Raw genomic sequence first — 13,454 nt, 5'->3', positions numbered from 1 at the left:
TAACACACTGTTAGCATCGGACAACGAAGCCTCCTTAGACAAGCTACAAGCTGTACAGAACATGGCTGCCCGTCTAGTAGCAAACGCCCCACCTAGAACGGCTTCCACTCCCCTCCTCAAAAACTTCACTGGCTCCCTGTGATAAAGCGGGTGATATTTAACATAGGCTGCACCGTTTTTAAAGCCCTTAATGAACAGGGGCCTTCCTACCTATCTGCTAAACCTATCCAGTATACCCCCTCACGGCCTCTTAGTTTGGGCTCCAAGCTCCTCCTCTGCACCCCTAGAATTAAAAAAGCATGCAGTGGTGGCAAAGCTTTTTCACACCTTGCCCCTCCTTACTGGAATGAGCTGCCCCTTCAGCTTCGCAACTGTCAGAGCCTCTCTCAGTTCAGGAAGCTTCAGAAATCTCATCTCTCCTGATCCTCTCGGATCTGGTTACAGCACTCTGTCCTCAGCGCAGAGATACCCCTTGGGGTGATTCAGCGCTATATAAATTAATAATAATAATAATAATAATAATTAAGATGACTTTTGCCGCAGGATCTCTGGATACTGCAGACCGGTAGGCCGGTAGTACTGGGGCCAAGTCAGTTGTCCTCTGCAGTCTCCTCTGCTGGGCGTCTTCTTTCATCCTTCTCCTTCATAAGTTGAGGGAATCTGTCTTCTTGGTTCAGGGCTGCCTCCTAAATACTGTATTTAGGGGGCGTTTAAGGGGTCTCGAGGTCAGTAGTCAATGGGCTACTGACCTTAGGGTGTCTACACCCTTGGTGTGCTCACCCCACGTGGGGGAGTGGGCACAATTTCTAATCCTGCTTGGAGAGTGCCTGCCATCTGCAAGATGGCGTGCACTGAAGAGTGAGCTTCACCTCGCCTCCCCCACCTGAGGGGTGGGGTTGGCAGAGGTGGGCACACCTTCTGGGCTGTTCTAATTTTTCCTGCCTGTCTTCCCGCTGAAAAGGAGGGGAGACAGGAAGGGGGCCTGCTCCGATAGCAGGAGAGTCTGGGGTTCGTATTAAAAGGCGACAAGACCTTTGAAGCTCCCCTGCCACAGATTGCTCTTCCTGACCTGGGGGAGGTGTGACTTCCTCCACCCAGAAAAAGCCTTTGTTTCTGGGCTCAGAGAGCAAAGGCTCCCACCCCAGGGGTCCAGACACATGTCTCGTGGTGGCAGGCTGGTGTGTACCAGTCAGGGAACCTGCCAGAGGCTGGTCGTTTTTCAGGGGGCATCTCTAAGACACCACTGAGTGCATTTTTCATTAAATCCCACACTGGCATCAGTGCGAATTTAATGTGCTGAGAAGTTTGATACCAAACTTCCCAGTTTTCAGTAAAGCCATTATGGTGCTGTGGAGTTCTTAATGACAAACTCCCAGCACCATATACTATTAATGGCATTACTGCACTTACAATGTCTAAGAATTGGTCTAGACACTTTAGGGGTACAGGACTTATGCACCTATATCCTCACCACTGGTATAGTGCACCCAGCTAGAGGGGTGGCTGACCTATGCCAGGGCAGTGGGTTGTAGGCATGGAACACAGGGATGTGTGCCACGTCGACTCTTCACTTTGTTTTGTTCTGCACCAAAACACGCGGCCTGCAATGGCAGTTTGTGTAAAGGTACAGGGCCTCTAAGGGTTGCACAATAAGTGCTGCAGCCCTTAAATGCCTTCCCTGATCACAGTTCCCTTGGTACCCATGGTACTTTTGACAAGGGACTGACTGGAGGCCAGAGAGCTGCCAATTGGAGGTACAAGGTACAGTTTTTGGTTAAGAACTCAGGCCCTGGGAACATGATTGGCAGGGACCCAGGGCACACCAAGTCAAAGTGCCTCAGTAGTCTGGCAAAAAGTGGCGGGGTTACTGCAACAGAAAGCCAGCTTCCTACACCCACTCCCTAACAAGCAATCAAATCCAAGCCCTAGAGCCAATAGGACCCCTAGCCTTAAGAGACAAACATAACCCTAGCCCAAAAGAGAATCAGAATCCAAGCCCTAAACTCTAGTGACAATAAAAACCCTAACCCTAGGAGCATATCAGAAAACAGGCTCAACGCAAATAAAACCCTACTTCCAGAGAGCTTGAGATCTTGATGGTTAAGGGTCTGTTCATGAAGGGAGGGACACAGGATCACTTTACATGAAGCTTGTGTGCAGAAGGGAGCGAGGGAAACAGCAGATTCAAGATGAAATTGCACAGCTAAAGCAGCCTGCTTTTACCACTCTGGGCTGACTTTGCTGTCTGAGTTGCTCAGAGCTTAAAGAAGTAGGGAGACTCCAAAATGAAGATGGCTACCTTCAGCTTTCTTGTCCAAGGTCATGGGACTTCTCCAGGAGAGAGGGGCAAAAGAAGGTCGGTTCAGGTGATTCTGGGCCTAGGCCCAATCACTTTTCCTGTAGCTGGTGTGCAGAGGGTGAAGTAGGCTAGAACTCAGCTCGTAATCTCCTTGGTTGCAGACTGACTCTATTCATACTTCGCAGTTCCTGCTCAACCCTGCAGGTAAGGCCCAACTTAAAGCCACTAAATTTCCACCCCAGAAATAATGCCAAACCCACTACAAACACCATTAAACCCACGGAAACTGATTAATCAAGACACACAAGCTTAATCAAGACATACAAGTTAGAGTTTGGATTTCGTTTTGTGTCTGTTGCCTTTTTTGTTTGATTTTGTTGGAGCGGAGGTTTGGGGAAAAATTTGACCCCTAGTCTCTTTTATGCAGTTTGTAAAAAAGAAAGAACGTTAAACAGTTGTACACATACAAAAAACAGCAGATTCAAGGTGAAATTGCACAGATAAAACTGCCCACTGTTACCACCTTTTGGACACCGACATGGCCTGGAACAAAACTTCGTAAGAATAGAGGTTTTTTTAACCACAGCCCTCGAGTAGTGACACAACTTGGGTTCATTTATCCATTTCTCATTCCTCGATCATCTCAGGGCAATGGAAAATGGGAGATGTCAAGGTGATGGATGTAGTTTCAGGAGAGGGGTCAACAATAGGGGCACTGCATAAGGTGGGCCATTCGCAGTCCTTTGCTCCCCTGTTGTTCGCGCAGTTTCTGATGAATGCATCATTGCACTTGGCAAATACGTGATACTTGCTTTTCGTTGATACAATGTGCATGTTATTATTTGTAGGTTTTCCAGTTGGAAGTTAGAGAACAAGGAGCAACAGCACTCTGGGCCTTGGCTGGGCAATTACTAAGACAGCAAAAGTTAATGGCCGAGCACATCACCTACAACTATATTATTGATTTACTTTTGGCACCATCAGATAAAATGCAGTATGTCGGTAAGCTGTGTCACCTTTGTTTTTATTATTGTTATTAAATATGTATTCAGATCTTCCATTGAACAATTGGTTTTGTTGACTTATGATTGTTTTGATAGGTGGTCAAGCTATGATCGCACTAAGTAAGGACAGCAGGCGACAACAGAACCAAATCTGTGAAGGGAATGGAGTCGGACCTTTGGTCCGCTTGTTACGGAGTTCCAAAATCTCAGATAGCACCCTCCTCAGTGTCATCCGAGCCCTGGGAACCATGTGTATAGGTCTGTAGAATCTTATGTTTTTTTAGCTCTTAAGTCATAAGAAATGTATTCAGTTGTAAAGCACATTTCCAGATTGAGAATGCGCTTGATCCTAATGACATCTTTTACTGAACCTGATGACAAATTATCTTATGTACAGTTTTTTGTTTTGGCTTCTGGTGAGATGATAATAAAAGAATCTAGAATTCAGTGCTTTCAACTGGCTGAAAACGAGAGGAATGCTAGTTTTATGCTTCGAGAATTTAGTTCAACCTGTGCTCACTCTAATGTTGCAGTATTCTTTGAGGGTGCTGTTCGAAAGAAGTCATGTTTGGAAAATAAAGCATTAAATCATGTAGAGGAGGGCATGTGCTTTGAACGTGAGTGTTAGTGCACTGCGTGGCCTAACTAGCATCCGTTTCAGTGTTCACACACTCAAACTCTCAATTGCCTAATATATTTATTTCAAGGAATCCAAGTCTCAGCTGTCACTTAATCGTAGTTTCAAAGGCAATAAGGCTAAAAGAAAAATAAAAGCATTTGTAATGTTTGCAGCAAGCTACAAACAAGCAAACTAAATGCATGTGCACTGCAGTGAGCAGCTAGGTTTGCCAGATCTCTAAACATAGGGGGGCTTATTTACAAGCCCCTTGCGCCGCTGGTTGCTTCACTTTTAATAAGGGAAAAAGTGGCATACCAGCTGAGCAAGGGGCTTGTAAATGAGCCCTAGAGTATATACCTTGGGCCTCATCTACATGAGAATGATGTAACGCGGCGCCACATGCGATTTAGCTGTGCCATGCTGTTTCATTTTGAAAGCACATGGATGCGTTGTATTAACAACAATACGACACATTCCTGTGCTTTTCCCTGCACTTGTGCACAGTTGACTTCCATGCGCCAGTGCAAGCACCCTTGCAAGGGTGCCTGCTCTGCGGGGATGATTGTTTTTGTGCACAAAGGGTTTTTGTGCAGAAAGGTGTCCCTTCCTGCACAAAAACAATAATTAATGGATTTTCCTCTTTCTATGAGTGCAGCACGCATAAAAAGAGGACGATTTTAGGAGAAATAGAAGTATTCTCCTCATTGTGCTATTCCTACACCTCCCCTAGGGAGGCGTAGTATTCTGACACATTCCCAGTTTTACAAAATGTTGTAAATCTGGGAATGCTGCAAGTTCCATTGATGTTGCATAGAAACACCCACAGCAACAACCACAGAATTCCCCTTTCACGCAGAGTAATGCGTGCAAGGGGGGTCACCGGTGATTCACAACATCCAGGCCAAAAACCCCACAGTGTGGGTTCTAATTGTGCAAGGCGGTGTGATTTACTGATCAGCCTTTGTTTTAGAGAGAGAGAATGCTTGCCCATTAATGCTGGTATGTGAGACCGCATCTGCACTTTAAAAGCAATCTCTGCCATCTTCCTGTGCTTCCGAATAAACAAGGCAAAAATCCAAAATTGTCTTGATTTGTAATTGCATTTATATAGTGCTTACTACTCCTATAAGGGGTAATAAGCGCTAAATAAATGCTAGAAAAGTGAAGAAAGTTTTTTTGTTTTTTTAAATGCAATGACCATCCAGGAGTCTAGACTTTTCCATCAATTGTAGTGTTGGGGGTCATTTTGGGGTTTGGTTCTAAAAGTGACAAGGACTGACTAAAACATAAAAACATTGAAAATGATGTTGGCAAAATAGGGGTGGGGTAGATGGATAGCAGAGAGGGCCAGTGAATGGTAGCCCCAATCTTCTGGCTAAATTGTTCCTGGCTACCAGTCGTTTTTGTATTTGTGCAGTTTTATGTACAGCAAACCCAGACAAAAGGCATCAGAGTGCTTTAGATGAGCACCAGATTGCATTACACAAAAATGGATGTGTTTTTTAGGCACGGGGAGATTAAGTGATTTGCCCAGGATCACAGGATATTGAGCTGATGCTGGAATTCAAACCTTGTTCCCCAGTTTCAAGGTTGGCAGCTCAGACCGATAGGCCACATCTTGTCAGTTAGTATTGGTGTCAGTGGTGGCTGGTGATCTTTTAAAGTGGTGAAGAGTTATACTGCCCAGGACTTTATCCCATTTATTTCAAAATTTGCATCACCCATATTCATTCCAGCTCACATTTAGACACAGAATAACAAACAATTAGAGCTTGGTTTGCATCACAAAGGGTGACGTAAACCGGCGCAAAATGTTTTTTTAAATTTTCTTTCCAGTGTAAATCCTGTTTTGCACTAGAAAGTTGCTTGAAAGTAACACAAAGCAGTGCAAATTGCTGCTTTTTGTCACTCTGCGTCGAGGTAGCATGCATGCGTCGTACACGCATGTTCCCATGCAAACATCCATGGTTTTTCACGTAAAACTGTATCTACTAACGATAGTAGACAGTGCTTTGCGTCAAAAAATAAACACCACTTGAGAGCATGCAATAAAAAGGAGAACATCTTTTGTTTCTCCTAACTTTTCCCTCTTTCCATGTGTACTGGACTGTACAGCACAAATCCGAAGTATGAAAAGTTTTAAAGTTAGTCAAAGCCTAGTATTTTATACTGGAAGGGCACCCTTCCAGTACAAAGCCTATGCCAGACACCTGTGTACTATGGCATAAAGGTGTGAGTGAGATGTTCTGTAGCCTGAGTGCCAGCCCTAGGGAGAGCAGAATGGTGCCATATCTTTGTAGTTATGGTGCTTTCCTGCTCTCTCTCACGCAATGCAACAAATTTAGGTGCTGTCCTGCGTTGTGTAAAGTTTTTCATAATCTGGGCTTTAGTCTCATTTCCCTCACTCACTCCAACTCACATTCTCTCACTTTGTCACTCATACTCACTCCCACTCCTGTTACTCACACACAAACATATTCATACTCGCCGATTCTCACTTACTAAAACACTTACACACACTCACTAACTCTGGGCCCTGGTGTAACTGCACTTGCTGCACCACTGATAGTTGAACCCACGATTCACTTCCACTCCCTCTCGCAACCTCGAATCAATATATTATATTGTAGCATACTCATACTCCTTCACTCACTCCCTCATACTCACTTTCCCTTATTCATGCACACTTCCAAACTCTGATTCCCACTTTTCACTCTTATTGACACTCTCAAATACATACATTTCCACTCAATCACACTCACAAACAAATACACAAGCGCATAGAGAAATTACATTTTTGTTTTTCTTACTTGGCTTACTTAGCTGGCAACTTAGAGGCTCCATGGCAGCAGCAAAGCAGAAATCTGGTGCTGGGTATTGGAATCAGCCACCCTAATTCCCAGCGAGGAGCCAAATGGAGCCGCAAGGGCAGGATTGAAAAGGGAGCGACCCACCTCAATACCCCTCTAAACTATTTGATAGGCAGGGCTACTGGAATTATGCGTCCGGTGAGGGCCAAATTATGTAGCAGGGTTGACTAAATTATGCGGCAAAAAATGCAGTAACATAATATAATTTAATTCTTTTGTCATTCTTACACTTAACACTTTCTGGGCAGAGGTTGCACCTGTTATGTGCCAATTAAAACACCTACATGTAGCAAGAAGCAGCAGAAAGTTAATCAGTCAACCTTTACAAAGGGACTTCTGCTATGCAGAAAAACGTCACTGGGTTTTTAGTACCTTTTGAACCGGTTGAGCTAGAAACAAAATCTTTTTTTGTTAAAATTAGGAGATTATGCAGCAGATGATGGATTATGTGGCAAATGCAGCACAACTAAAATTATGTGAGAACTGCCACAGCCAATCAATCACATATTTCCAGTGGCCCTGTTGATAGGACATGAAGCATAGGCCTATAAGAAGCTGGGATAGAACTGGGGACCCTACCTCTGTTGCACTTTGTGGCTTTTCATTGGCTTCAGGGATGCACTGATGTACATTTTAGCAGATATACTGTGCTGCCTGAGGTATGTGCTAAATAAAATGGGTTGTGCCTGTATTAGGGGATCAAAGTTAAACTACACCCCTCAGACATCTCACAGTCCCCCTCCTAGAAGATCCTTGTGTGCCTCTTGCTTTGCTCTTTTATGTCTGGTGGACAGACACATAATAGACTAAAGAGGTGGACAAGAATGATACTGGGAATAGACAGCACTTGGCACTCCTACTACAAATGCTTCCAGCCACAGCAGCATATTTTCCCCAGATTGCTCTAGCCTCGTGTGTTCTACCTCTTGATCATCCTTCCCATCTCTGCCAGTGGCAGTTGGTGGCTGGAAAACCTTATGCCAAAGGGAGAACAGTGCCTACCCCAAATCCTAGACACATTCACATCTCAAAGGATCCAAACCAGTAAGTGTAGTCCTGTAGGTGAACACACTTACTTCAGAGACATGGTCCACTTGACTCCCCTCTTTTCAGAGCCAACCTATTTTAAAACTCAGACTTGGTGCTCAGAGACAAGGGTTCAACATTTTATGTTTTTTCTTTAACCTTGCTTTTCTGCTCAAGCCCACTCTTTCCTTACCATATGCTGCAGTGCAATTTAACTTCTATTGCATTGTCCATAGGTGGCCACCTGAACCACAGCACTGTTTATCTACCCTATGTACATCTTGACCCTCTCTCCACATGTCGATGCTTTCTCTCCCATTCCCTGTCATCCTCCCTTTTCATTTTTTTCAACCTGCCCCTTTCCACCCTATACATTTCACCTTTGTCTTATTCCATAATGAACATTGTCTCCTTGTTAAAGCCTGATCTTCCCTGCTCCTTCTAAATTTCCACACTACAAATGTAGATCAAAAGAACATACAGAAATTGCATAAAAGAAATTATCAAGAGGATGTTCATAACAAATTTCATTCAGGGAACGAAGAGGATGTGACATTGAGTGGGAATAGGAAGACAGGGTAAATAGACATTAGCACTATGTGTCCAAACTCTTGCAGGGCAAAGTCTATTAAAAAATCACCATTCAAAAGGGTGAAGTCTGCTCGGTACCAAGAAGCTCATTTCAGTGCCCATTGTATTAAGGAGACAAAGTTAGTTATTTTTCTGGAGATAGGCTGAAGACTTAGAAGACATGAATTCCACAGAGAAAAGTATGTTCTCGTGCATACAGAGAGAGTGGAGCTCTGCCACAAAAATTCCTTATCATATTATAGAGCTGAACTCACTCCTCTGCATATTGAGTTGAGCTCCAGCACAGATGCAGCAAAGTCCCTGTATACACAGTGATAACTCATGCAGAGATACAGCAGAGACTCTATACCCATAAATAATTTATTTTATTGAGCTAGAGCTGAATTCCTGCATACATAGTACTGTGAGCCTGGGCAGAGCTGAGATCTTCCAAGTATGCAGTCGAGATCCCTTGCAGACAGTGGTGAGCCCTTGTGCAGACATATATCTTGGTGACCCAGTTGAAAGCCAAGTTGAGCTCTTTCAGTATTCCTTCTTATAATGTAAAACCTCAGGTTCAGCCGGAAGTGTGAAAGAAGGACCAGCTAATATTCTGTGGGATTTCACATGTCTCTCACCCAGGTTAATCTTCCTAATAGGGAGTGCGGACGAGTAGGTGGGAGGGAAGATGGCAGTAAGAGAGAAGGGTAGTGAGAGAAGCTATTGAAGAGAGATAGGGAAAGACACAATAGATAGTAGTGGAAGGGAATTAAGCCTGTGTGCGAATATGGAAAGAAAGGTGAGAAAGAAGTGAGTAGAGTTTGACTTAGATGGAAAAGAACAGAGACGGAGTGTGAAACAGGAGACACCAGAGTGAGAGTTATATGAGCAACACCACAACAATAATGCTGAGTCAAACTTTATGTCATGTTAAGCTTATTTGTGAAGTACACAGCCCACCCTGGAGAGTATGCTGGTGCTGAGAAAGCTGGGGTTATTTTAGCTGTGACTACAACTTGTCCAGGCGAAGAGCCATGTTTTCAGTATCTTGCGGAGCTCAGTACTGAGGAGGCAGCTCATAAGTGTAGGGGTAGGTTGATGACAGGCAATTTCTAAAAGTGTGTGGTTTCAGTCCGCTTTTAAAAGTCACAGTCCGCTTTTAAAAGTCACTGGTCATTCTCCACCAGTAGGAAGGCACAGCTACACTAGCAAGGTTCTGCAGCAGCTGAACCACAGTAATAAAGGGTTCCAATGTCACAAGCTTTCCCCTGGCTCTATTCTCGATATTAATGAGGACGCTGATAGACCAGTTGGGTCCCCAGTATGCAGGGTCTGTTCGGTCCCGCTCCCGACCCTACTTAATCTTCCCATTCAATGCATGAAACCAGCTCACGACATGGACAAAGCTGTAAGTAAGGATAATCATCTTAACTGTGTTTTATTTAATGCAAGATCGCTTGTCAAACACTCAGTAGAATGCGCTCTTTTTTTGGAAAACCATAATGTTAAACTCGCTTTTATTGGCTAGACAGCACTTCGGGTCCTGACCTGGTGAAGGCCACCCCCACTGGTTTTTGCTGCTACTCCTTAGATCGAACTCACAAAAGGGGTGGAGGGCTTGCAGTGATTTATCACGACTCATTAACCCCTTATTTCCAACCGGTGTATGATCATGGTTGTGAAGCCCTTTCCTTCAATATCACGTCTGTACAGTGTAAACCTCTCAAAGGCATTCTTATATACCGACCTCCTGGAGGCAAGACCGATTTTCTTAACTCCCTTGATACATTATTAGAAGAGGGCCTGACTCAACAATCTTATGTCGTACTGGGTGATTTTAATTTCCATTTGGAAAAACTGGAGGATTCGGATACGGCTAGACTTAACAGCATTATGGCGGTAGGAGGCCTCGAACAGTTGGTCTCCTTCCCCACCCACACAAAGGGACATACCCTAGATGGGATTTTTTCAAACAATTGTGATCTGGGTAACATCGCTGCTCTTCCCATTACTTGGTCGGATCATGTTATAATCACATTTGAACTAAAATATGTTATGAGAGATTATACATATTTAAAAGAGAAAAAGGAAATTACAACTAGAGCTTGGGGAAAAGTAGATGTCATGCATCTAGAATCCTCCCTCCTGGAAAAAATGCCTACAGACTCACCCGATCCTGAAGAAGCTAGCCTACGGTATAACAACTGGTTGGACGTGGCATGTCTTCGTGCAGCCCCCCCCAGAAAATGGATACCGAAAAGGACCATACCCACGGCTCCTTGGTATTCAGATGAGCTTAAGGAGAAGAAACTTCTTTGTAAACGCGCAGAAAGACTGTGGCGAAAAAATTACGCAACAGCTGACAAAATGGACCTTAAATCAACAATGGCGACTTACAAACAATCACTCTTGGAAGCCAAGAGAGATTACTTTTCACGCCAAATCTCCAATGCTAAATCCGACTCGAAGGAGCTTTTTAAAACTGTTATTAAACTTTCCAACCCTAGGACGCCTAACGGTCCAATTGCTCCCAACTTTTGCAATACAGTTGCCGCATCTTTCAAATCTAAAGTGGAATCCATTTTCGCTTCTTTATCAGACATGATCAACAAAAAGCATGAGGCTTTAAATACCAATATTCCTTCTCCCTTGGCCAATACCCTGGACTACTTCACTCCGCTGAACTTAGAGGAAACTAAAAATCTTATGAACAATATTAAATCAGGTGCGCCCAGCGATCCCTGTCCTACTTGGATTATTAAACAGGTTTCAGACACCACTTGTAGGGCTCTCACACCCCTCTTTAATAATATATTTCAAACTGCCACTTTTCCGACTTCCTGGAAAAAAGCCTCAGTACTTCCTCTTTTAAAGAAACAATCCCTGGACCCTAAAGATCCCTCTAACTACCGCCCCATTTCCAGACTTCCTCTACCAGCCAAAATGCTTGAAAGAGCTATGAATAGGCAACTCAGCGATTTTCTTCAGCTGAATGACTCTCTGGATCACTCACAATTTGGTTTTAGACCATATCACAGTACTGAGTTGGCGCTTATTAAATCGACAGAGGAGATCAGAGAAACTATGGACAAAGGAGGAAGTGCTATGCTTGTCCTTTTAGATTTATCCGCGGCTTTTGACACCGTGCATCATAAAATTTTGCTAAATCGGTTGTTAGAGATCGGGGTAACAGGACAAGCTTGGAAGCTCCTTGAGTCCTTCCTTAAAGACAGACTTCAAACAGTTGATTTAAATGACACTACATCCGAAGCCTTCTCTTTGCCCTGCGGGGTGCCGCAGGGCTCCTCTCTTAGCCCCACGCTTTTTAATATTTATGTAGCCCCTCTGGCTGGTATCATAAGGTCATTTGGTTTCCAGCTTACCTCCTACGCCGACGACACGCAAATTGTGCTGTCGGTCAGGGATGGAGCTGAGAACGAAACAGGCAATCGCTTTTCGAACTGCATGTTAGCCATTTCCAGGTGGATGTCAGCTAATTGTCTTAAGCTGAACTCTGCCAAAACTGAAGTGGTGAAGTTTGGAAACAACCCTCGGATGTGGACTCCTGATTGGTGGCCTGACTCACTAGGGCCTTGCCCCACTCCCTGCAGGAAGGCTAAAAACCTGGGAGTGGTGGTCGACGAAAAACTTAGCATGGGGGACCAGGTGAGCAGGGTCACTTCTGGCTGTTCCATGGTACTTAGAATGATCAGGAAAATCAGGTCCTATCTGACGGAGGGATGTCTCCGCACTATAGTGACTGCACTTATACTATCTCGTCTCGACTATTGCAACAGCCTTTACATTAACATGCAGTCACAACATCAAAACAGGCTGCAGGTCATCCAAAATGCTGCTGCCAGACTCCTGACTCGGACTCCTAGATGGGTATCAGTTAAAGATGAGCTGAAGAGACTGCACTGGCTTCCTGTTCACCTGAGAGCCAGATTCAAGGCTTCATGTATTGTGTTCAGAGCCTTGAACGGGACAGCTCCCGAATTTCTCAAAAAGAAGTTTTCTTGGTACACTCCATGCAGAATGCTTAGATCTTCTGGAGCCAAGCTGGTGAAAATACCTTGTATAAAAAAGTTAAACTGGGGAGGAAGGAGTTTTACTTATGGGGCTGCCAGAGTATGGAATGAACTTCCGCTCATGCTGAAAAATGCATCAGATCTCATTTCCTTTAGGAAGAATCTCAAAACTTGGTTTTTTTCTCAGTTCTAATCATCCACTACTCCACAGGCTATCAGTGCTTAGCGCCAGGACACCGAAAGGTAATCGTGCGCTCTATAAATTTTAATAACATAACATAACATAACATAACTAGCTGCCTCTGTATATTACCATTAGGAGAGCCTTGCAGCACTGCCGTCTTTGAGGACCTTCACTTGAAACTCCAGCACTAATTAAATAAAAAAGAGCTTCATCTAAAAGAACATTTCCTCACCTGGGCAAAAGAAGACAGGCCAACACAGATAGGTTGCTTACATTGTCCAAAATACAGATGCAATTATGTGGTGCCTGTTCTTTTAAAGCACAGCAGTCAGCAGCCATTATTCATTACAGAAAATCCACACATGTTATCCTGATGGTGCAGGTCCAACCACAAATTGATAGCTTATGTATTAGTCATGTGACACTCCAAGCAGCAGGCAAGGACAAAGAACAACTGACAATAAAAATCCAGCCATAACAATGCTATTCTCTCCCAGTTAATATATTTCAAAGCACTCATTAAAAACGCCCATGTAGAACACAGATTGCACCATGACACTGCTGTTTACGTGCAGCGCCTCTATTTTTATAAGTCAATTTCTATACATTGATTTCTAAATCAACCTTAGAGCACACGGCAGGGATAGATAAATAGACAGACAGACAGACAGACAGACAGACAGACAGACAGACAGACAGACAGACAGACAGACAGATAGATAGATAGATAGATAGATAGATAGATAGATAGATAGATAGATAGATAGATAGATAGATAGATAGATAGATAGATAGATAGATAGACAAAATAAGAAACATTCATTACTTAAAAAAATGACAACATCACAAAC

General features: G+C 43.8%; 1 protein-coding gene across 1 annotated transcript in view; it reads left to right on the top strand.

The window, feature by feature from the left end:
- The window catches only part of ANKAR (ankyrin and armadillo repeat containing), a 1,190,398-nt gene that overhangs the window by 895,356 nt on the left and 281,588 nt on the right, over positions 1 to 13,454 (top strand). The window contains exons 20-21 of the mRNA XM_085646861.1: positions 3,148 to 3,301; positions 3,400 to 3,561. Coding sequence (XP_085502987.1) covers positions 3,148 to 3,301; positions 3,400 to 3,561 — 316 coding nt within the window. The remainder of the gene's footprint in view (positions 1 to 3,147; positions 3,302 to 3,399; positions 3,562 to 13,454) is intronic.

The sequence above is a fragment of the Triturus cristatus genome, chromosome 3_2 (assembly GCF_964204655.1).
Source record: "Triturus cristatus chromosome 3_2, aTriCri1.1, whole genome shotgun sequence".
Lineage (NCBI taxonomy): Eukaryota > Metazoa > Chordata > Amphibia > Caudata > Salamandridae > Triturus > Triturus cristatus.
This window is presented reverse-complemented; position numbering and strand designations above follow the sequence as displayed.